The 26,693-nt window shown below is 36.6% G+C and overlaps 2 protein-coding genes across 2 annotated transcripts in view; one reads left to right on the forward strand and one right to left on the reverse strand.

Annotated features, from left to right (window-relative positions):
• LOC306996972 (sphingosine-1-phosphate phosphatase 2-like) overlaps nt 1-7,173 on the forward strand; it is a 10,797-nt gene extending 3,624 nt beyond the window's left edge. Inside the window, exons 4-5 of the mRNA XM_079609958.1 lie at nt 2,015-2,104; nt 3,616-7,173. Coding sequence (XP_079466084.1) covers nt 2,015-2,104; nt 3,616-4,179 — 654 coding nt within the window. The 3' untranslated portion in view covers nt 4,180-7,173. The remainder of the gene's footprint in view (nt 1-2,014; nt 2,105-3,615) is intronic.
• Nucleotides 7,174-8,475: 1,302 nt separating this feature from the next.
• farsb (phenylalanyl-tRNA synthetase subunit beta) lies at nt 8,476-26,057 on the reverse strand. The gene is made up of 17 exons (XM_079609925.1): nt 25,915-26,057; nt 22,872-22,927; nt 22,076-22,230; nt 21,924-21,999; nt 20,776-20,891; nt 20,536-20,686; nt 19,554-19,662; nt 14,558-14,628; nt 14,328-14,389; nt 14,196-14,247; nt 13,301-13,362; nt 11,740-11,947; nt 11,556-11,636; nt 10,350-10,442; nt 10,100-10,217; nt 9,877-10,029; nt 8,476-8,917 (listed from the first exon to the last, which is right to left on the reverse strand). Exons 1-17 carry the CDS (start codon nt 25,970-25,972, stop codon nt 8,766-8,768), a joined length of 1,773 nt encoding a protein of 590 aa, XP_079466051.1. The 5' UTR covers nt 25,973-26,057; the 3' UTR covers nt 8,476-8,765.
• Between the last annotated feature and the right edge of the window lie 636 nt (nt 26,058-26,693).

The following is a 26,693-nucleotide window of genomic DNA, read 5'->3' on the forward strand; positions in this document are numbered from 1 at the left end:
AAAAAAGTTACAGAAGTTTGTTTATTATGCAAAACGCATAAAAATGCTATTTTTAAATTTTGTATTAAATATATATTTTCCAAAGCATGTTTTGCTCTATAACGGAGATAATCAAAGCCATAAATCTAAACAAGTAAAATTTTGTTTGGGCGCAGTACCAAACTTTTCCAATAGATATTTAGTTTAGTTTAGTTCGTTTAGTTTTATTTAGACTTTGGCAGGATATTGGGGAACAAAACCCTGAAATGTATCAAACAAATAAAAAATAAAACAAAATAACTGGTGAAGTAAAACAGATGCACAGAAAAACCTGCATGAAATACATCAGGCTTCATACCAAAAAAAAAAAAACATATTTATAAAACAATTTAAGAGCACGTGGAATAAAAAAAAAGTTCATATCTTTTTTATTTACTCCTGGGCACAACAAATTTCCGCTTTTGAATAGAAATTTGCTTCCCATTATTTTCCAATACTGTCATTTTTGACTGCAAACAAGTGCGACTATTTTTCGAATCATGTCCACGTCCCATTTTTTTCCATTTACTTTTTTATTTATTTATTTTTTAACAAAATTTCATACCATTTTGATGAAGTAAAACATTAAAAATAAAAAATAAACGAAACGTAAAATTTTGGTTGGGTGTAATTTTGCTGTTTTTCGGTATTCTTAATTTATATAGGCAGCAATTATTTATTTGGATAAAAAAAATAGATTTTTATTTTATTTCAAACAAGATTATGTGAGTAAGGATCAGTGTTGATACTAATTTGACATTGATACCCTAATCAAGACATCTTCTTAAATATATATCATCATTATATATCATATTACAATCAGAGAAGTGTTTACACTATCGTTCAAAAGCCTGGGGTCAATATTCATATATATATATATATATATATATATATATATATATATATATATATATATATATATATATATATATATATTTATCATGTGACACTGAAGACTGGAGTATTGGTGCTGGAAATTTAGCTTTGATTACAGGAATAAATTACATTTAGCATGTGTGACCCTGGACCACAAAACCAGTCACATGTCACACGGGTATATTTGTGGCAACAGCCAACAAAACATTGTATGGGTCAAAATTATTGATTTTTCTTTTACACCAAAAATCATTAGGATATTAAGTAAAGATCATGTTTCACCGTAAATATATAAAACATGTATTTTTGTGAGTGAATGCAGCACAATCGTGAACATAAATGCACAACTTTAAATGAGATTTCTCAATGTTTTATTTTTTTGCACTCTCAGATTCCAGATTTTCCAATTGTATCTCATCCAAATATTGTCAAACCATACATCAATAGAAAGCTTATTTATTCAGCTTTCATATGATGTATACATCAAAATTTAAACAGACTTCTGTTAAAAACATAAAAAATCGTATTGAAATCTCGACTACTTGCTTTTAGCTACTCCATAAAAGGACGGACTGATGTGAAAACCGATTCTTTGTACGTAAAGGAAACCAGAGAGCTGTATGTGTATGATTTGAGAATAAAAAAGAAAAGGCCATTCCAGTCAATAATACATGAGGTCTACTGTCCCAGAATCCATTGAGCCCATTCAGGAAACTTTCTTCATTAACTTCCTGTGAAAGACCCCCAGCTGACAGAGGAAGAGAGAGAGGAAAGGAGAGAGAGATGGACAGATGGATGGAGTAAGAGGGAACAGAGGAGGCTGGGAGGCGTCATGAATATCTACAGACATGTCAGTGATTAACAGAGTCCTGAATAAAACCAGTGGGAAGAGCACATGTCAGGAGAGAACGGGATGTTATTAGAAGAGACAATGAGGAAAAGAGAGGATGTTTTGAGTTTATTGATACAATAAAGTGACTATTTCCCTCATGGTTCTCTCACACAAAAGAGATTAATTTACATATATGGCCGCTTTTGACGAATGTGCTGGAATGTTGATTTTTTTTTTTTTTTTGAGTGAACGGTTTGTTTAATAATGTGTTTTCCCCCCCTGTCTTAGTTCCCGTTTGAGCTGGGATTGGTTGTGGCCGTGGTTCTGTCCGCACTGGTGTGTCTGAGCCGTCTTTACACCGGCATGCACTCGGTTCTGGTGAGTCTGGAAGAGAGAGAGACACTTTAAAATGGACGTGCACTTTTGCGTTTGATATGAAAAATTTAAACTCCTGTATAATTCATATAGTCTGGAGAGTCTCCATAGATTTTACCTCTAGTTTCTTTAATACAGCACAGTTGAATTGGTGGATACGAAGGCAAACATTCGCTTACGTGCTTAAAGGATGCTGTTTATCATTTTAGTTTGGCATTACATGTTGCATTAATGTGTAGTTTTAGGTGGAGATTAGCATATCACATTGCAGGTCAGCTGCCCATTTAGAAATCACTCAGAACACCCTAGCAACCACATAGCAACACGCTAACAGCCATTTAGAGCACCTTTCAAACCAGCTAGAAAGATTAACAACCAATCAAAACACCCTAGCAACCACATAGCAACACGTTAACAGGCATTTAGAACACCCTTGAAACCAGCTAGAAACATTAACAACCACTCAGAACACCCTAGCAACCACATAGCAACACGCTAACAGCCATTTAGAGCACCTTTCAAACCAGCTAGAAACATTAACAACCAATCAGAACACCCTAGCAACCACATAGCAACATGTAAACCATTTAGAACACCCTTGCTAGAAACATCTTAACAACCACTTACAGCATCCTAGCAACTGCATATAGCAACACATTAATAACCACTCAGTGCACCCTAGCAATCACATGGCAACAAGATTACAACACAGAGCACCCTAGCAACCACAAATCAACATAACCACACAGAGCACCATAGCAACCTAATAGCAACATAACCACTCACCACATAGCAACCACATAGAAACAGATTAACAACCAACCAGAACACCCTAGAAACCACATAGCAACAAGATTAACACTCAGAGCACCCTAGCAACCACAGTAACGTAACCACACAGAACACCCTAGCAACCCCCCATAACAACGTTAACCATTTAGAACACCCTAACAACCAGCTAGAAACATCTTAAAAACTACTCAGAACACCCTAGCAACTGCATACATTAACAACCACATTAACAACCATTTAGAACACATTGCAAACAGCTAAAAATATTAACGACCAATCAGAGCACCCTAGCAACCCCATAGCTGTATGTTAACTACCATTTAGAAAACCTTGCAACCAGCTAGAAACAACCACACAGAACACCCTAGCAACCACATAGTAACAAGATTACCATTCAGAGCACCCTAGCAACCACAGAAACACAACCACTCAGAACACCCTAGCAACCCCATAGCAACACGTAACCCATTTAGAGCACCTTTACAACCAGCTTGCAACCACATAGCAACATAACCACTCAGAACACCCTAGCAACTGCATATCAACATAACCACTCTCGCAACCAGCTAGAAAATGAGTAAATTTTTCATAATAATGCCATAAAAACTGCATTATGGTGTCAGTATGACGGTACATAAAACCGGTTGAGCTGCATGAATCTAGAATTACAGAGTCTGATACTAATGACAGGAAGCTAAAGTGAATCTCTCTCTTCCTCTCAGGATGTGATTTGTGGCGTGGTAATTTCAGCCGTCATCATGGCCGTGTCGTACCCGTTCTGGGGAACCGTGGACTTCTTTCAGCTCCACAGCCCCGTCTCCCCCATTGTGGCGCTGGCGCTGCCCCTCTTCCTGTCCTACAAGTACCCAGAGCTGGACCATTACACCACCACACGCGGGGACACCACCATTATTTTAGCATGCAGTGCGGGATGTTCGGTCGGATACTGGGTGAATGAGCGTTTGGGCTTGACCTTTGACCTAGCCGGGCCTTTTCCAGTGACTCTGCCCCCTCTGACCCTTGCAGCCGTGGGCTTCGGTGTGGCACGGTTCCTGGTGGGGTTGGCGATGCTGGTCCTGACCCGGCAGACGGTGCGCTGGGCGAGCCTGCGGGTGCTCTGCCGGATTTACGGCGCGTCTGTGAGCGACGTCGACGCACGCAGGAGGAAAGAGATCGAAGTGCCGTATAAGTTCAGCACGTATGTTGCCATCGGACTGGTCAACAGCATCATGGTGAACAGAGTGTTTGTGATGATGGGACTTTGGGATTTGGGAAATTCGGTGTAATTTCTCAGTGTTTACAGGCAAGTTTGAACCGAATCCCGCTCCATCAAACATTCTCAGTCGAGCTGCGTGGTTCTGGATAAAGTGAGAATCACGACAAAACAGATCAAGATTTTCTAACTAAACCAAAACAACATGAAATTGACTAGAGGTTCTGACAAAATGTTAATTTCTGCAGTCTATTTCAAAGTGAATGATTGAATGACCTTTAATTCATAAATGCTTCACTTGTTTCATTACTGGATGAATCAGCGTTTTTTGAACGAATATCTTGAATGAATGATTCAATGCTAATACGTGTTTTCAACGGTCACTTGTCGCCACCTACTGGTGTAACAATCTAATTGATATTATCATTATTTGAAGCGCCATGTTACTTTCTAAAGGCGATTTGCTCTATTTTGATCGCTACCGTAGACATCAGTGTTTATATCCGAACCATAACCTTTTATCCCAGTTCTGAATATATGAATATTTTTAACAGCAATAACAAAACTGTGTGCTTGAAAATACTTTTACTACTGCCTATTTAAAAATGACTCAGAAAACCCTAGCAACCACTTAGCAACACGTTAACAGCCATTTAGAACACCCTTGAAACCAGCTAGAAACATTAACAACCACTCAGAACACCCTAGCAACCACATAGCAACATGTAAACCATTTAGGACACCCTTGTTAGAAACATCTTAACAACCACTTACAGCATCCTAGCAACTGCATAGCAACACATTAATAACCAATCGGTGCACCCTAGCAATCACATGGCAACAAGATGACAACACAGAGCACCCTAGCAACCACAAATCAACATAACCACACAGAGCACCGTAGCAACCACATAGCAACATAATCACTCAGTCACTTGTTGCCACCTACTGGTGTAACGATCTAATTGATATTATCATTATTTGAAGCGCCATGTTACTTTCTAAAGGCGATTTGTTCTATTTTGATCGCTACCGTAGACATCAGTGTTTATATCCGAACTATAAACTTTTATCCCAGTTCTGAATATATGAATATTTTTGACAGCAATAACAAAACTGTGTGGTTGAAAATACAGCAGATTTGAATGTTCTGGTGTGATTTTTGTCAAAGGTTTAATAGACAGACGAATCGTTGTCGTTTAGGAGAATGAGATCGCATGTGTGTTCGTGAATCAAAATCGCAACTTTTTTTTTTTTTTTTTTACAATTATTCGTGCAGCTTTAATTCTCAGGGACAAATTTGCATTAGGTCTTTGTCCAGAAATGGCTCACATTTATATTAAACAGGATTTGTTAAACCTAATAGATAAAACAACTGCATTTTGTAACAGTTTGTGGATGTATTAGCCTACTAGTGTAGTTTTGCTTGCATTTTTAAAGGAATATTCTTGGTTAAATACAAGCTAAAGATGAAGGGTGTAATTTCTGCGCCACAAAAGTCACCAAATGGTTGGAAACATAAACAAATAATTTGAAAAGTTAAATTGAAAATTTCCTCAATTAGGGTCTGCTGTAGAGTGATGCAAGAGTCTTAAAACCCTGAAATGTGGGGGGTTTTTTTGCATTGAAATCAACATTTCACATAGCATTTTTACCTTACTTAAGCATTGTAGCACATTTTACTTGGTTTACTTAGTGGGGTTTTTTTTGTGCTTCCAGTTGCGTATACCCAAAGACAATAGTTTTTTAGTTAAACGCCTGAAAAATACATTGTTTTTTTCCACAACAATGATACATTGTGAATTTTAAAAAAAGCTTTTATTAGGCATATAAGGCGTTTGCTAGCAATAAGTGTCTAAATGGGACTACAGAGGTTTTCTTGGACATTAAACATCATCAGCCGAACAGGTAAACTCATCTACTCACTACTAGACACTTTCACAGCCTCATTGTGTTTACAATCGCTCTAACAAACTATTCTAACTCAAACTTTCACATTTGTTTTGGGAAGCTCAGTGGTGATGGCGGTGAAGTCATGTGACTATTAGTTTACTTCTGCTGATTTTATTTAGGTTCAGAATTCATCAAAGTTGTTTATTGTGAATATCTTGATGAACAAAACCTGTAAGAATCATAAACTTTTGTTGGTCACACAGAGCATATTCTGGAATAATGCAAAAGCCAATGGAAAATTATGTTAACTTCCTGTTTAGCTCACGAAATTACATCATCCCTGGCTGCTGAACTCTATTGGTCAGACTGCTAGTCATGCCCTAAACCCTATTGGGATTATATGAACATTACACATTTCTCTTTTATATTCTCTGACTGTGGCAAACTGTTGATTTCTACATTCGGCTTGTGCCTTTTAGTTGTAAATAGCCTAGTGCAAAAATGCACTTCCATTGAAAGTGCATTTTCATCTGGACAAGCAGTCCGACTGGTAGATGTTTTCTGTGGTAATAAGAGTAAATGGAGCTTCATTTGTATCAAGTATGGGATATTTCTTTTGATGTTTTCCTAATGTCAGTGTCACATGGAAATTTGATTCTGCACTGGAAACCTCAGATTAAAGGCACGGTCACATTTACCATTGTTCGGCGAATTTTCCCAGATGAAATCCGTTCGTTTGTTTGTTTGTTTGTTGATTCGCAAATTCACCACTGACAGAAGGTTGCTTGGTTTTGAAAGTGACTTCTCTGCTTTCTGCATCGCTGCACTATTGACAAAACACAATGGACCTTTTTTGCCAGTGTAATTTTGCTGAAATTTGGCAAATGTGACCGCGCATTAAGGAAAAAGGTTCAGTTGTGACACAGAATATGTTTGACATTATTTTTTTACTAACACTCAATATCTGTTATAAAGTGCTTTGACTGCCTCAACTCTATAGGAATATTTGTTATACATTTTTTTTTTTTTTTTACCATATAGCTATGCATTTGATATTTATTACAAAATACTGAAGAACATAATACTTTGAGTTGCCGGTTTTGACACTCAGGATGTTTTGAGCTTTTACAGATGTGGAGAAATAAATAAATAAACAGTAAAAATAGATTCAAGAAAGTGTCTCTGTTTTATCCATTTGTTTGTTTAGCATTTTTAAAGTGTTGATGTGCTGAGTAGACAGTTTATCAGTTCATGACAAGCACTACAGAAACCAAGGATGCCTCTCATGTAGCCACAAACCCTTACAAATGCAACACACACACTAAAGCTCACCGTAGTAGCCTCTAATTACTTTCATTCTTACGGTTGTTCAGACACTGAAGGCATTTAGACACACACACACCTGCTCAACTTTTTCACATATTTAGAATAATATTAAATATATGAAACAATACAAATGGAAGTATGAGAACCTATATACAACCAAATAAACTGAAGCTTTTAGGGTTTTAATATATATATTATATTCATAACATATATTCAGTCAAATGCATGCAAACTCGTTTGTCTATGACCGTATATCTGCTGGCAATCAGATGGAGTCCGTCTGATAACCAGTTAAACCAGACACTTCCTCTCATCTGCCATCTCAAACCACATGCTCAGATTTTGGTTTGTTGATCACTGATCTAGACTCTTGTTTAATGAGCTACAGCTGAAATATATTCATATGCATTCTAGCATCAGTGCAGTTGGAGTTGTTCAACACCCTGATACACACACTGACACGCTCAACATGCTTTTAACAGACATGCAGGTAAACACACCTTCTTTCTTCATTCAGCCATGATAGGAGCCATTAGCATGTGAGTAAGCGCACTGTATCAATGTTATTTACTGGCTACTTAGTTTGTGTGTATGTGATTACTCTTCTGTAAAGAGGGTGAAAGGTACATGGGCATCCATCCAATCAATCAATCAATCCCATCCATCCAATCAATCCTATCCATCCATCCATCACACTAGTGTGCTACTACTGTGTGTCTGTGTGTGAGTGAGTGTGTGCGTATCCACGCATATAGAGGTCTGAAACCTTTATCTTTGCAAGCACACATGTAAATATGTGAACATGAACATAATAAACAGGCTCCTGAACACTAAATGTTTCTCATTTTCGATCTTCCCCATTCATTTTCAATGTATGACCATTTTTGACCAATACAAGTTCAGATCAACGAGGCTTAGAATCAAATCCAAAAAGAATATCAAAAATATTTAAAGAATAAAAAAATATTTAAAAAATTGGTCAATTTGTTATTCCTTGAGTATACGCGATAACGTTAACTAGCAAATCCTCTCCGGGGTCAAAATGACCCGAACACAACATGAGGGTTCAATAAGCTTAGATGAAGCACAGCATGTCATAATAGAGGACATTGCTTGATATACACCAAATACATGCAAATACCAACAAAAGTAAACAGTTTCGGTTTATTAATCCATATTTATTTGTTTTTATGTTGTAAAATTTGCTGGACACAAACATACAGCCGTGATGTCTTATATATGAATAACATACTAGCAGTGGACAAGCTGAGGTTTATTAAAACAGATTTATTCTGAACATACAGCAACACATGCCGCTGTGACTATAACTCATTCTCCTAAAGATAAACGGCCAGTTATGTGTGGATGTAGCTTCTGGAGGAGGAGAGAAGACACTGACCGAACCGGAGGGGTGTGGCTAAGATAATTATCGTTATGACATCACAGGAAGGGCTCAATGTCGATATCGATGGCAGAGCAGGGCATGGTCAGCTCGAAACGGCTGATGACATCAGGGTGAAGGACCCCGAGGTGTCCGATGCTTTTGCCACGTGAAAAGATCTCAGCGCAGCGGCCAGGGAAGAAGGTGGAGTCTGTAAGAAAAATGATAAATGAATAGGGCTGAAACAATATATTGTCACAAAATATCGCAATACAAAAATGCAACATGTATCGTGGATGACAGTGACCATCTGTATTGTGTATAGTTTATCCAAAATGAAAATTACTGAGAAAAAATGAGTTTTAGTGTCAGTACTACATTAAACTACTATATATAATGTTGAATATTGCAACGGGTGAATATTTGTGAGTCCTGATAATGGCAAATATATGATGTTACCTGTAAAAAGTGGCCTTCATTATTTTAAATATATCTAGTCAGTGAAAGAGTGCATATTCGTCTGAAATAATTCAGTATTTTCAGCATCAGAATCATGAATATTTATATTCTGATCTCATTATTGTCCTGTGCATTGGGTTATAAACACCAAGTCCCAAGCCTATTAATTTACACCCACAATGTAATGCCAAATTTATCATTTTAATCAACAGTAAATTTTTTGTAAACTTTTATCATACGTCTTGGTGTATCGCAATATCTTATCGTGAGTTCAGTATCGTGATATGTATAAAATCGTGACATGAGGTTATCGTTACACCCCTATAAATGAAATAGTCCTCTTATTCTTTGGAACTAGGTGCACAAGGTTATTTTTGTATTAGTTTTATTATTAGTCAACTTCATTACTAGTTTTTGTTTACTTAATATTTATGTTTTTGCTTTATTTTAATGAACGAAAACCATTTGAAACCGCCTCTATAAGCCTTTTTTCATCCATCAGGTAAAAATGAAATGAGGAAATGAGCATCTGAGTGTCCAGTAATAAAACATCCCATTTACATTTTGCTGACCTACTGCTCGCACATAAACGCTGTTAAATATTAACCACTAAAATAAATCTTTGATTATGACTCAGAGCTCATAAAACAGGTGCACAGACTGAGGATCAGAGGAAGGACATCATGTCGACTTTGAACATTTATGACTCACCCTCTGCCGCCTGGATGTGGTATCCTTGGTTACGGCCCGGTTTGACATCCAGCAGCTGCATGACCCGGTCCAGGAGTCCATGGATGACTTCAAACCCCGGGCTCTTGTTGTAGTAAACGGCACAGAGACGCCTGTTGTTGCGGGCTCCTACGTCTGAGAGACAGATCAAGTTCAGAGACCGTTTATTAGCACGCATTGCTTGATTTGAGGACGTCAAACACACCTTTTGTTTCATCCTTCAGGACGACGTCTGAAATCTCGAACAGTTTGAGAGGAAGGGGCATCTTCCTGTTGGCAGCGACCGTTTTCAGGAGGCCAGGAAGAAGAGAGGTGCGCGCCACCTAGAGGACAGTACGGTTTAGTTAGTCAAATCTCAGTCCGAGTTACTTCTAACTGATTTAAACTTGCAAAAGCACCCTCTAGTGGACAAATGCGAGAAGTCTGACAAAAATCTTTTGTGGATGGTGTGTTACCTGAAACTCTGCGGTCTTTGGGTTAGAGATGTGGACTGCTCTGATTTCTGCGATGTTTTTCCCAAGTTTATCTGCGATATCTTCTTGTGAACACTACAGAGAGAGCGGGAAAAAGGAGTGTGTATATATATATTTCTGATTCATGTCATGCCAACTTTAAAAGGACTGCCCATAAAAGTCTGATTTGCAAACAAATTACAACATTGGTGGCTGTATATGTTTTTGCATTTAGCCACGAGGAGAAAGTAACAAATGTGTTTTTTTTTTATCTTTGCATTTATTAATTTACATTATTTTTGTGTTATCATACATATATATACAAAGAAGTCAATAGAACAGATTGTAAATACAGTAGTGGCCAAAAGTGATGTCCTGGAGGGGATGTTTCTTTTTAATGACCCTACATGTTAATTAAACCATCAAACCATGAGGAAAATATATATTTATTAAAATATTTTAAATATAAGGGAAGAACAAAATGATTAACTAAAGTATTTACCTGACAAAATTATTTTGTAAATAAGGGGGAAGCTACAGGTTTAATTTTCTAAGCAAAAAAATATTAAAATAATAATAATAATAATAATAATGAATTCCTATAGGCCGGACATAATTTTTGACCACTACTGTATGTACATAAACTAATATCTCTAGAGATGAGCATTTTGCTAAATATATTTACTATATTTCATATCATATTTTTACTAACTTGTTAGTGTCTTATTTAATTCATGTTTGAATAAATCTGTCGTAAAAACAAGTCTTTATGAAAGCTACCATTTAAAAGTTTATATTTCAACAACAATTTGGAGACAATTTTACCTTAAAAAGTTGATATAAAAACTGCCCAATGTTCAATTCAATAAGTGTTGATTATTATATCTAAAAACAAATAGCAATTGACTTTTAACCTTTAATATTATAGTAATGTATCAACTGACAGGGTTTATAGTTTACAGCATTAGTTAAGAGTTTGGATGTCTTACTGTACCTGAAATATATCCATAAAACACAGATACTGAATTGAAATGAAATCAGAATCGAGGTTGTGAAACCTGTGTACTAAAAATTACGATAATTTACATACGCAAATCTTGTAAAAACTGCTCGTTTAATTCTAATGCTCAGATAGAAAGTGGAATATGCAGAAATGCAAAAACTATGCAGAACATAAGCTTAATATAAGAGAGAGGAGTGATTTCTAACCAGAGCGAATGTCAGAGCTTCAGTGAACCCGGCGGATGCAAGGTCTTGCCTCAGTAACTCTGTCAGTTTATTTAGAGGCAGCTGCAAATACAAAAACACACACGTGTGAGCGCCATAACATCAACACTGAACCTTTAAAATGATCTCAGGTTTAATTGGTCATTATGAATGTTTATCGGCGAACCTGATTGGCTACTGTGTACGTGCGTGGCGTGCTCCTGACGATGTTGTTGAAGCCGTACGCTATGGCGGCGTCCTCCATGATGTCACAGGCGTGGATGACATCAGAGCGTGTGGGCGGGATCTCAACCAGGATGTGATCGCCCTCACCGCTGACCTCCGACCTCAAACACATCCGGGTCAGCAGCTGAGCGATGCTTTCTGCTGATTCACTAAACAGAGAGCGTGATCAGTGTTCAATCTACTGACCGAAGCTGAGAAAGAAAGAAGCTCTAATGCAGACATGTCAAACTCCTGATGGACAACTGTCCTGTAGAGTTTAGCTCCAACCCAAATTAAACACACCTGAACCAGCGAATCAAGGGCCCTCATTCACTATTCCCTACATTACTCCACTAATATAGTCCACTTGACGGAGTGAATGAAAACGGGTGAGTGAATTCAGACACTGAGTAGTGCTCGCTGTTTAAAAATCAATTTATACATGCGTGATATTACGATTCAGCTGCGGCGCCATCTTCTGGCGAGATGCGGGAATTCCTTCAACATGACCCTCACAGTGCATTATGGGTATTCTCTAGCTGTTGAGTGTACATCTGTTGTACGCTCGTTATGAGATTGAACGAGTGCACTCGATAACGTCCACTATGGTTTCGGACACCACTACAAAATAGCGGTCCCCTCAAATAGTGGCTTATTTAAAGCTACACTGTGTCATTTTTTAAGTTGATTCTTAGTAAAAAGACTAGTAACTAGTAAAAACTAGTAAAAATCTAGTAAGCGTAGAATCTGCCATTCAGAATACATACGAGCGAGTCACTCGAATGGCGGAAGCCATGTTGTGCCTCCATCTTGAAAATACATTAGCCAAAGAGGGACATCCCTGGAAATTCAAGCTTCGCCTTTCGCGTTTTTACACTCAGTGGCACCGTGACGAATGCGAGGGGGAGATTACTCGCGACTGCCGGCAGATTTGAAAGCCCGTTGAAGATTGAGGATCATGCCTATTCGCGAGGACATGTGACGGAGTCGCCAAGGAAGCGAAAGAGAGAATTAAAACGATAACGTGACAGGCAAATCAACAAGACCAACCAAAGTCAATATCGGAGTGGTTTTACCAAGATGGAAAGAGCTCATGATGAGTAAGGATTTAAAAATGGACGCCGAACTTGCCTGATTTCTTCTCGACAGGTAATTCAGCCTATTTGTGTAAATTTGAACTTTTATAGTTGCTTGGCTAACTATAGCATGGTTGTGCATAACGCTAGAATGACGTCTAGGATACTTTTCCTCGCGTCAATGATGAAAAATAATTGTTTACTTTAGGCCACCGTAGGAGTTAAAATGCCCTCGGAATGGGAGGGGCTAGAAAGTAATATTCAGTTGGTAGCCATATACAATTTCACCGCTAGATGGGAGAAAATCTTACACGGTGCAGCTTTAAGGTGTGATTTCGGACTCATATCTCTAGAAACTGCCGAGCAGGTGTTTTTTGTAGCTGAGCTTTTCAGGACAGTGAGAGTTTGACATGATATAATGAGATCAGATGTTTAAAATATGCTCACTCGATCCCAACTTTTTTGTTGACGAAGTCCCCAGACAGTGTCTCCGTCCTGTACGCCAGCTCCTAATGTCAGCAAATAACAGAATGAGTTTTTAAAAAAGCATACTTTTTTTATCATATATAATAATAATAAGCTTTGTTCCTTAAAACCAAGAGAATGTTAGTTTTAATCAGGGTTTAATATTTAGTCCTGTATACAAGTTAAGCTCTATCAACAGCATCAGTAGAAGAAAAATGATTTAGACAGTTCTTTAACAAATAAACCAAAAACATGTTTACAGGGTTTGCATGTAATGGTCTTTAATTAATATACACCATTTGAAAGTTTGGGGTCAGCAAGACTTTTTTATTTTTAAAGAAAGAAAGAATAAAAGTAAGTAATCCTTTTATTCAGCAAGGATGCATTCAGTTGATCAAAAGTGACATTTTTTTATATATATATTTCAAATAAATGCTGTTCTTTTGAACTTTTAATTCAGCTAATTTAAAAATATATATATTTCCACATAAATATAAAGCAGCACAACTATTTTCAACATTGATAATAATAATAAATGTATCTTGAGCAGCAAATCATCGTATTATACTGATTTCTGAGATCATGTGACACTGAAGACTGGAGTAATGATGCTGAAAAATCAGCTTTGATCACAAGTATAAATTACATTTTACTATATATTCAAATAGAAAACAGATATTTTGAATTGTAATAAAATTTCACAGTTTTGACTATTTTTGGTCAAATAAATGCAGCCCTTGTGAACATAAGACTTCTTTCAAACACTAAAACAATATTTGAGCCCAAACTTTTGACCAGTAGTGTATATATACACAGGTAGCATTTTTCTATATTCATTATATTATTATTATTATTAAGTTAAAAACTGAATACATACAGGATACACACACAATCTGCCATCAGGATAAACAACCTCTGCCTCCTCAACCCTGAATAAAGAGACAAGCACATCTCAGTACTGAACAACACACTGAATGACATATAATGATATATATACAGCGGTACTCACGTGAACGGCTCCTCACAGTATTCACTAAACATGGTCACTATCATGTCCAGCGTGATCTTTGCCTGCAAACACACAGACATATTTTTCATGTTTAAAAGCATCTTGTAGTTCTAGTCACTCAGGCTACAGAGATCTTACAATATATAGTATTACAAAATATATCAACTGAGTTCTGATTGCATCAGTTAACAGAATGTAAGATCATATTTGTTGTCAGAAAAGCGGGTTACCTTTGTGAGGTCTGTGGCTGTGCACTCAATGAAAACGTTCTTTGTGTTTAATGAGATTTTGCTGTGGTTCCCTGAGAGAGAGAGAGAGAGAGAGAGAGAGAGAGAGAGAGAGAGAGAGAGAGAGAGAGGGAGAGAGAAAGAGAGAGAGAGAGAGGGAGAGGGAGAGAGAGAAATACAAAACTTAAACAAACAGATTGATCTGCAGAACAAAATCACACAGCTTAAAGATGAACAAAAAGATATTTGTGTGCATTTCCATCCTTGTTCCTGTGAAAGCATAAGTGTGTTTTTAAAGGGGTGGTAAAATGCCCTTTCTACAAGATGTAAAATAAGTCTCTGATGTCCCCAGAGTGTGTATGTGAAGTTTTAGCTCAAAATACCCATGTACCTAACAGACATGTTAAAATGGTCACTTTTTGAGGGTGAGCAAAAATACAGTTTTTGTGTCTGTCCCTTTAAATGCTAATGAGCTGCTGCTCCCAGCACAGGGGGCGGAGATACAACAGCTTGTGTCCTCTTTTTTTTTTAAAGTTTTTGTTTATGTTTAAATTTATGTAGCTGAAGTGGAGTTATCTATCTTCTAGTCATTGATTAGCATATTCTGTCATGAATGATAATCTATGAATCGCATTCCCGGGGGCGGGGTTTATGTAAATTTTAGGGTTGCTGATGTCACTAACCCGGGAGGAATGTCGTGTAGTTCCTACCAGCCGTTTGTTGTAGTCCTTAAAAAGCAATTTCTTTAAAAGCAAATATCTTCCTTTGCTTTGAACTTTGAGCGTCGTAACTTTGCAGATGTTGTTTTTGCTCAAACAGCAACATTATTCACTAACTAAAGTTAGAAAAGTGAAATCATAATCAACCCAGGGTTATAATCGTTAACGAAAACGAACGAAAAAAACGAAAACTAGATGGGAAAAAACATTGTCGTTAACTGAAATAAAAATAAAAACGAGGCAAAACAAAAAAACGATAACTAAATAAAACTGTAATGTGTGGTTGACAAAACTAACTAAAATAAAATAAAATTATAGAGTAAATGTCCTTAGTTTTCGTCTTTGTCTTTCCTTCGACGCTATTTAAAAACACGCAGAGAATTCGCTCAGCTGTGTTTCCTTTCCCTGCTCTCCCTCCGTCTCTCTGTCACTCGCATGCATGCGCGCGACACACACACACAGTCACACACACAGTCACACACCCCTTCCTATGGCGTTCCGATCGGTTCTTTAATATGACTTTGCAGCACGCACTCGTCTCAATGAACGTCTCACTCAACGTCTTAATTTTTTTTTTATTCTGCTATTTATTCCATTCATTTTAAGACGCAGACGTGACGCAGACGTCACGCAGACGTCACGCTGACGTCACGTAAATCACGCGTAGCAGTGAAGTGTCAAGTCAGACGTTACACGTCATTCACGTGTGGCAGTGAAGTCATTTATTATAATTTTCTCTAACACGCACTGCACACGCTACTCAGCACTGCTCAGTGCAGTGCGCCAGCGATTGCGATCGGTTCTTTAATATGACTTTGCAACATGCACTCGTCTCACTTGCGTCTGCCTTATAACGTGACGTCTGCGTCTGTGATTTATAGGATATTTATATATAGGATATTGTGTGTGTGTGTGTGTGTGTTCTTGTTTAACCCACATTTTGAGGGCCAAATGCCCCTACAAAGATAGAAATATGAAGAAACAAAATTGATATAGGCTATTTCATTTTTATAGCTTATTGTTGGGGTTGTTATTGTGTTTTTAATTTTTTTATAGTTTTAAAAGGCCAATAGGCTACAGCACTAAACTAGAAAACAGACAACTCGATCGCACAACCACTGTTTCTGTATATCCTTTAAATAGGCTAGAAGAATAGAATTGAAAAATACTATTTTAATTTTTTATATAATCCGTTTATAAACCGTTCTCACGAATTCTCAAACTGTTCCCTCGGTTTAATGCCCACGGATTAATAACCCGTATTAAACATTTAAAATATTCACAAATTAATATGGATTTTTTTAATTTTTTTTATTTTACTGGTTTTCTAATGCCACATTTATTTTCCCCGCAGTGCTGAATGAGAATAGCCATCTCTGGAACCATACAGAGAGGTGATTTATAGGTGGTTTATAGGCTAATGATACTAAATGTGTCTGAAAAAATAACGAGGCATTTGAATTGTTTTTTTATTAATAAACAAGTAGCCTAGGCCTATTTTGTAAATCAGTGTCGGCTGCAAACACATCTCCATCTCCGCTGTAAAGCAGATGCGCCTTTATAGAAATGCACCGTTCACGGATTACATAATCAGACAGTATTTGCTTTCGATTCGAATTTGTTCGTTTAATAGTGGACATTTCAAGCTTTATTTTGTTTCAGTTCATTTTTGAGACGCGCTCATGTTCACGGAGATCATGAAAGCGCGCCTGATTGTTTTATTTTATTTTCTGTATGACCATAAATTATGAGTATTTTAAGTTGTTTACTTTCCACTGTTGATAGGAAAATACAAGTGTTCGCGCCCGCGCCTCCGTGCCATGCAGTGCGCGCTCCACTCCGCACAAACCATTGGATATGCGTCAAAATCTCGTGTTTGTTTGTGATAATCAAATAAAACCCTGTATTATTATTGTCTAACCTTTATTATGACTGACATTTGACCAATTGCTTTGTTCCTTTTTTGGATAAAAGCGTCTTCTAAATAATGTTTGTTCTTTATTTATTTGTATTTTTTGTCATTCTTATAAATAACAACGAAATAACATTTTGATAATCCTACAATAAGTGCAATAAAAAGTCGATAAAGTGCAATCCGTTATATCACCAGTCGACAGGGACATAACAATTAATGTCCGTATAAACAATATGTGAGATGTAGTAAATAGTAGGCTACAGCAATGCATTCCCAACTATTCAAGTTGTGTATAGAGAGTATTGTGGTGTGTGTGGCGGGCTGGGTATAAATAGGAGAAATGCTCGTTCAACAGTCTCACTGCAACTGGGATAAAAGCTGTGGGCCAATCTAGCTAAATAGCCCTGGGCTGATAATATAAATGATAGGCTAATTATTATTATTATTAGTATAGGCTAAGCAAAGACATTTAGGCTAAATAATAATAATGAACTGTGCTCGCATTTCTCTTGAGGTGTAGGCCTATCTGTTTTTAAGTATAATTTTGATGATAACTGTCAGACCGCCTGTCAATCAAACTTCGGCGAAAATCTAAAACTAAATATTACAACTCTAAAATTAAACATCACAAATATTATATATGTTAGTTAAATCAGCCCAAATGTTTACAACTACGTTCTTTTGTATTGGTCAAGAGACTCCTAGTGGTGAATAGTAGGCTACATACATGCTTTTTTATGATTTATTCATAAGTAGGCTATCTGTGGATATGTTGACAAGAAACAATGGCAAACACAAATTTTAACATGATCATTTGTGTAAATTAATATTTACTATTTGGAATAAAAAGCTATACATAAGCAAGGTAAAATCACTTAATTGCTAATAAAATACAATTGAAGATAAGTGGGGAAAAATAATAAAGAACGAATAAGTGTGTGGAATGTGCTGGAAACCAGCAGACGCAGACGAGACGAACGAGTGATGTGGCAAACGCAGACGAGACGTTCGGAAGACGCAGACGAGACGTTCGGCAGACGAATGAGTGATGTGGCAGACGCAGACGAGACGTTCGGCAGACGCAGACGTCACGTTCGGCAGACGCAGACGTCACGTTCATTGAGACGAGTGCGTGCTGCAAAGTCATATTAAAGAACCGATCGGAACGCCATACCTTCCCTCCTCTCAAGTCTCCAGAGCGTCTCCATGTGAACGCGTTCGACGCGACGTTGAAGCAAGTTCGCAAAAGGTTGGTATCTCATGGACACCTTTACACAATCACACACATAAAAAGTGGTATATAAATATTTTATATTCTCTGAATATAATGTTCATATGAGAAGCAATTGGGCCTTCTTTAAAAAGTTAACTAGTCGCAAGTTTGAGGTAACTTAAAATGCACTTGTGTTGTCGTTGTCAAAACACTAACGTTATAAGCTGCAGGGCTGGAATGGTAATCTGGCATTCCGGGCAAATGCCCGATGGACCGACGTACCTTTTGATTCGATACATCTCGGGATTTAATACTTTATTTCTTTTCTTTTTCAACAGCCTTCTGATCTACATTGGCAGCCCACTTTTCCCATCCTTTTTAAGTTTATATTTTGTTTTATTACATGGCTTGGTTGAATTCCAATGTAGAATGCGGTCTGTTATTTCTTGATAACACACCGCTGCGGAGTATAACAGAGCGTTGCCATGAAAAACAGAGCGTTGCTATATGGACTCTCAGAATTCTAACCGTAGACGGAGCGCACTATTTTCTTTGGCGGAAGCTTAGCGGAAGCAATACAATCGTAAACTATCAATAAACTCCTTTTTAAATCAATATTTTGTTTCAAAGTAGTGATTTATTTGATAGGTAGCCATGTAATAAGCGGGATAATGTATAGCGAGTCGGTAGTTATTGGGAATACAACCCCTTCAGGCTGCTCAAGATCCCTCCGCTTCGCGTCGGGCTCCCGATTGCAGCCTGTCGGGGTTGTATTCTCAATAACTACCTCCTCGCTATAACGTTACATTATCCCTTACTTATTACATGGCTTGGTTGAATTCCAATGTAGATTGTATGATATTTTTGTTGAGTTATTATTACACAATACTTTTTCTGACCTTTTTGAATCTTGCCCCTGACAAATAGCCCATATTACAAAAAAGACTAAAACTAATACTAAAACTAATTAAAACTAAACTAAAACTAAGCATTTTCAAAAAATAAAAACTAAACTAAACTAGCAAACCCACGCTAGAAACTAATTAAAACTAAACTGAATTTGAAAACACAAAGTTAAAACGAAATAAAAATAAAAACTAATGAATAATGCAAAACTATAATAACCCTGAATCAACCACCCCTTTAACTCACCGTTGATGATGGGCGGCATCGACAGGACGACTCCATTACTGTCGTATATGATGGGGTAGAGAGGTTCGTTCTCGATGATATGCAGGTAGTGTCTCAGATGACTGTCAGTCTGCAAGACATTAAATGTATTCAGTGCAGATTTCAGCAGTGGTGTGTTACGCAGGCACTCCTAACTAGCCACCTTGGAAGGTTGAATTTGATATATAATATATACATTTTTCAATTTGAGTCTTTTAAAAAGGCAACTATGTGCAATGTAGTGTAGTGATATTGAAATATCTGAAACGCTTCCAATACTAATTTTCCGCAGAATAGAAACACGATACCAGCTGCGCTTTCTCGCTCTCTCATCTCTCCGATAGCGAGTTACACACAAACCCGCCTCTCTTCACTCACTCGTTTTATTGCTCCGGATGAATATTGGTGTTATTCCAGGGCTTGAATTTTGCCATAATTTTATTCATTCATAGATTTTGTGCTAACACACATAAAGCCACCTCTTAGTACTAAATTGAGTTATATTTCGCTGCTTATTGCGCTTAAACAGACAAACACACACAACAGTAAAAATGCTGGTCTTGGCAAGTATTCACGTAAACGCAGTCAGTTGTTTTAAGTGAACGTAAACAGTTGAGAAAGAAAACGCATGTGTAACAGTGTAATGGATCCGTGCATCAGGTCTTAAAGTGACAGTAGCGTGATATACCAGCTGCAAAATTATGAAATAATATTAAAATTATAGATATGGCAGTTTTCCCCCATTGTATCGATGTCAAAATTTTGGCCAGTGAAAATGTTAAGTGGCTAGTAACTTTGCAAAACCACTAGTCACCGTGTTTAGTGAGCAAAAAAGTTAATGACAAGAGTCCTGATTGCATGTAATTATGCATAATTTACTGTTATTATTTGCTATTATTATCAACTCTCATTCCATCCATCCATCCATCCACTGATTTGTCCTTAACAGCCAATCAGATCTCACCTTATAGAGACTCATGATCTCAGTGGCGGTGTACTCTTTGCTCTGATTGAGCGGTTTGAAGCGGATATCTGCGGGCGCTTTGGCTGTGTAGGTGAATGGACCGGAGATGGTGTCCAAATCATGAGTTCCTATGGCAACCAGCGTCCTTTTCCTGATGAGAGAAGAGCACAGTGTAAAAACACCAGAATCTGCAGTGAGACGTCTCATGATAAAGCAGAGAGCATGTGCGTGTCGACTGGCCTGCAGACGTTCTGGTGCAGTTTCTCCTGCAGCTCAATGAAGCTGTCGTATCGCTCCTGAGTGAAAGTGATGTTGCGCAGTACAGCCGCTACAGCGTGAGGCCTCACAGACGCCGTCTACGTGAACACGCAAGTATCATCCAATTTTAGCACCGCAACCATCACATTAATTTAAATCATGTCTACATACTTCACTACGATGGTTTCTCACTTAAAGGAACACTTTTTTTTGGAAATATGCTAATTTTCCAACTCCCCTGTGTTTCTGAATAAGACTGACACAGCAAAGCAGCTTTTAGACCTTTTAGTAAACTTATCAACCTCCATTACAATTGTTTACATTTCTGTAAACGCCACCATTTCCATTTCTTTCCTCTTGCTGCTTCCGCAGTCTCAACACAACAACGAAACTAAACTGCCCCCTTGTGGACTGAATAAACAATGTCTACTTTCAAACCAAAACACACCACATGTGGAAAAATAATATAACATAAGGTCACATGTTATAAATCGTATACATTACATCCCCTAGAGTTAAACAGTTGAGGTTTACCGTTTTCGAATCCATTCAGCCGATCTCCGGGTCTGGCGGTAGCACTGTTAGCATAGCTTAGCATAGATCATTGAATCTGATTAGAATGTTAGCATCTCTCTCAAAAAAATTATATTACAAACTTAGTGCCGGTCACGTTGGAGCTGGAGACTATTTTCAGGCGCTGCGCAATATCATTGCGCCTGCTAATACGGCAGCACAGTTCCTTGATTATTACGCAGGAACGAGAATATAGTTCCTAGTCATATTCATAGGCCTAGAAAATCACAACTTTTCATTTTCTGTCGGTCTTAGTACAAGATGTTACTACAAAAGAGTCAAGTTTTAAATAGGAAAAATATCTAAACTCTTTGGTCATTTTTTTGAGAGAGATGCTAACGGTCTAATCAGATTCAATGATCTATGCTAAGCTATGCTAAAAGTGCTACCGCCAGACCCGGAGATCGGCTGAATGGATTCGAAAATGGTAAAACTCAAACGTTTAACTCTAAAGGAGATGGAAAATGAGCCTATTTCCAAAAAAAAGTGGAGTGTTCCTTTAAGAAAATCAATGTAATTAAACTTTCTCTAAAGTGAAATATGACACTGATATGAACCTCCTCAGTTATGACCAGCCGCTGAGGCTCTCCTCCATTCGCCGGACTCACACACTTATACCGGGGAGCGTCCATCCTAGAAACACAAACAGACTCATATCAAACACATGAAGGCATCCGACACACAGCAGAGCCACAAGCACGGGTCTTACCTCTCCTTGAAGACCTGCAGACCCCTGACGAGACCCTCCAGACACAGCAGATCATAGCGGTTGGCTGGAACGTCGATCTTATACAGCACAACATCAGACGCCCCCTCCGCCTTCTCGTCTCCCTGCTCGCGGCTTATGATGTCCTTCTCTGACGTCTAGACATTGAGAGACAGGCAAAGTAATGCATTGATCAGAAGCGCTAATATCCATATCAACACAATGACTATATGTATAATAAAAATAACTATTTACTATTATAAAACAAATGTCTGATTTCTGTGATCATATTATAAAAATATAGGTTGCTATAAACATATAATTATATTTATAAAGACAAATAAATGTGTATATTATATAATATATTATAACTTCTATCACTCTTATTATATAAAACTCTCTATCTCTATATATATGTACTGTATGAACAACACATTAAAAAAATATATTATAAAGACAAATAAATTGGATATATTATATATTGTATCTTATAGTAAGTTCATATTTTATCATATAATTCTTAATATAAAACTAATATATATATATATAAGATTTATATTAAGAATTATAGAATAAAATATGCACTTATTATAAGATACATACAACATATATATATATATATACCAATTTATTTGCCTTTATAATATTATATATATATAATGGCTGTATATATAGATAGATAAGCATATATAAATAAATAATAACAATTACATATATGTTCATGGTTTGTTCAAACAAGGGCCTGTCATTTTTTCTTATCTGATCAGCTTGTAAACAGATATAATTTCATATGACTTACGATTTCGTCCAGCTCGAGGCCAAACTCGAAACACAGTTCATCAAATTCTTCATCCGCTAATACACGAATAGAAAATAAAATAAATTATTTAAAGCAGAAATTATGAGTCGCATTATGATGGCGTCATCAATAGGCTTCCAGTTTGACATCTGAGCTTTTCAAATGAATGAAGAATAAAAAATAACAACCACAAGAAATAATGCATCACTGCATTCAAGCAGCAACAGACTGGAAAACTTAGGTAAAGTTGGTTTTATATTCGCACATTCACACTTTTTTGCTTAAAAAGTGTCTCAATAACATATGCAATAAAGCATATTTTTTGCAAAATAAAAGCAGCTACATGATCTTTAGGACAAGGATGGTGAACTACAACATTTTCCACAATCGATCAAAATGGGCAAGTATTGTTTTAATGGCATACAAACTTGCGAATGTTCACTGAATGTCCAATGTAGTGCGGTGAACAAGATAGGGACCGTCTAAAAAGTTGTCTTTTTTTTCATTGTGTGCAAACAGACAACTACATTTTTGCAAACTACAGATGTACCAGCAAATATCTCTCACATAATGTGTTCTAATGCTATTGATTGTACTTTAGCAACAATAAAAAGTGCATTATAATGATTGTATTTAGGAAACCTGCCTCACTGTACATAATTTACATAAGTACTTTTTAGAATAAAATTACATTAATTCACCAAAGGGATTTTTTACTATCCGAAGGTTGTAACATGTACCCAGTAACCAGTCTGACCTACTACAGGTGAGATTTTTTACAAAAACTCCCTTACTGTACGTACAGTTGACAAATATGTTTTTAAAAAAATTACAGTAATTCACAGTAAGTTTTTTTTCGTGTTCAAAAGGCTGTAGTGCTTTCCTACGGACCAGACTGACTTACTACAGGTGAAATTTTGACAATACCTCCCTTACTGTACAATTATCAAATATGTTTATGTAATAAACATATTATTACATATATTATTACATATTTTTATTGCATATGTTTGTGAAATAAACTGTAATTCACCTATAGTGATTTTATTTTAATATTCCAAAGGTTGTAGTACTTTTCTAGTGAAAGGACTGACTTACTACAGGTGAAATTGTGACAATACCTCGCTTACTGTACGTACAATTATCAAATATGTTTATGAAAGAATTACTGTAATTCACTGTAAGTATTTTTTCATGTTCCAAAGGTTGTAGTACTTTCCTAGTGACCCGACTGACTTACTACAGGTGACATTTTGACAATACCACCCTTACTGTACGTACAATTGACAAATAAGTTTATGAAAAAATTACTGTAATTCACTGTAAGTATTTTTTCATGTTCCAAAGGTAGTAGTACTTTCCTAGTGACCCGACTGACTTACTACAGGTGACATTTTGACAATACCACCCTTACTGTACGTACAATTGACAAATAAGTTTATGAAAAAATTACTGTAATTCACTGTAAGTATTTTTTCGTGTTTCAAAGGTTGTAGTACTTTCCTAGTGACCAGACTGACTTACTACAGGTCAAATTGTGACAATACCAACCTTACTGTACGTACAATTGACAAATAAGTTTATGAAAAAAATACTGTAATTCACTGTAAGTATTTTTCGTGTTTCAAAGGTTGTAGTACTTTCCTAGTGACCCGACTGACTTACTACAGGTGACATTTTGACAATACCTCCCTTACTGTACAATCATCAAATATGTTTATGTAATATGTTTGTGTACTGTATGTACAGTAAGGGAGTTATTGGCAAAATGTCACCTGTAGTAAGTCAGTCAGGTCATTAGGAAAGCACTACGCCCTTAGGAACACGAAAAAATACTTTGGGTGAATTACAGTAATTTTTCATAAACATATTTGACAATTGTACGTACAGTAAGGGTGGTACTGTCAAAATGTCACCTGTATAAGTCAGTCTTGGTCACTAGGAAAGTACTACAACCTTTGAAACGCGAAAAAATACTTACAGCGAATTACAGTAATTTTTTCATAAACATATTTGTCAATTGTACGTACAGTAAGGGAGTTGTTGTCACAATTTGACCTGTAGTAAGTCAGTCTGGTCACTAGGAAAGTACTACAACCTTTGGAACATGAAAAAATCCATTTGGTGAATTACTGTAAGTTTTACATAAAAATATTTGCGTACTGTATGTAGAATACACAAAAGTAAACTAAAGCAGTCTAGGTGAATACGCATCAAATATCAAACCTAAAACTATGTTTACCCTGTTTGGCAACTTTTTTTTTGAAAACTTGACTATGTTCGTGGCGCTGTCCACGTATGTGGTACTGAAGGTCATGATCCAGTCTGAACCTTGGGTAAATTTGGTTTTATATTCAGATATTGACCGAGATATTCAATATCTCGTGAGCTGAATATTGTTCCTATACAAATAACATTGTTTCAATATTTTATTCTTCCTCAAAACGAGCTTTCCTTCAGGTTTGCACTTTGCAGATGGTCCCTTCTTAGAAGCCTGCGCATAGAGATTAATGTATTTTGTCCACTGCGAAGGAAAGATCGTTTTGAGGAAAAATAGGTTGTAGCTTCTGGTGTTACATGTGTAGTTATATGTGATAGGTGTTTTGTGTAGCAACGACGTTTAGTTCACGAGTTATTGAACGCGGAAGTCCGCGAATGTGCGAATATGCGAATATAAAACCAACTTTACCTAAGTGACTGGAAATATATACATATTAAATAAGACAATCTTAAGTGGAATAGTTAAAATATCAGAGTATTAGAATCTGATGCAATCGCTGCGACACATTGGAGGAATTAATCGCATGTAATTTAAATTCGTTTTGAGTCTCAATATAAATTTGTTCAGAAATGATAAGATGGGCCAGTAGAATAAATAATTTATAGTATATAAATTGTTTTATTAAGATATTCCTCCTAGATTTAGACAGATGCAGACAGAATCACGCTCTCACACACACACACTGAGCACATTTCCCCTGCTAACAACAACACACTAATGAACGCGCTCACTTTATACACCTGACAAAAGTTAAACACGTACTGTATGTTTGTCCCAGAGCTTCAAAGAGCAGATCTCTCTTCACGCTGACTGTCGGCATGCTCGCAGCTGATGATCACCGGGGTCTGATCGGATCCGGAGGTGGATCGAGCGTCACACCAACACTCTTTCAAAATAAAAGCCCCAATAGAATAACATAGAAAGGCCTATATTTAAAAAATAAAAGTCCCAACTAGGAACTTGAAAATTCACTTGACATGACAGATTATACAAAAATTGCATATTTATTTATTTGTTTAATTAATTAATTAATTAATCTATTTATTTTTAGATAGATAGATAGACAGACAGACACAGACAGACAGACAGACAGACAGACAGACAGACAGATAGATAGATAGATAGATAGATAGATAGATAGATAGATAGATAGATAGATAGATAGATAGATAGATAGATCTAGTTATGTTACATTTATTTATTTATCTATTTATTTATTTAGATAGATAGATAGATAGATAGATAGATAGATAGATAGATAGATAGATAGATAGATAGATAGATAGATAGATAGATAGATAGATGGATAGATGGATAGACGGATAGATAGATAGACAGACAGACAGACACAGACAGACAGACAGATAGATAGATAGATAGATAGATAGATAGATAGATCTAGTTATGTTACATTTATTTATTTATCTATTTATTTAGATAGATAGATAGATAGATAGATAGATAGATAGATAGATAGATAGATAGATAGATAGATAGATAGATAGATAGATAGATAGATAGATAGATAGATAGATAGATAG

This window comes from Phoxinus phoxinus (genome assembly GCF_949152265.1).
Source record: "Phoxinus phoxinus genome assembly, chromosome: 4".
NCBI lineage: Eukaryota > Metazoa > Chordata > Actinopteri > Cypriniformes > Leuciscidae > Phoxinus > Phoxinus phoxinus.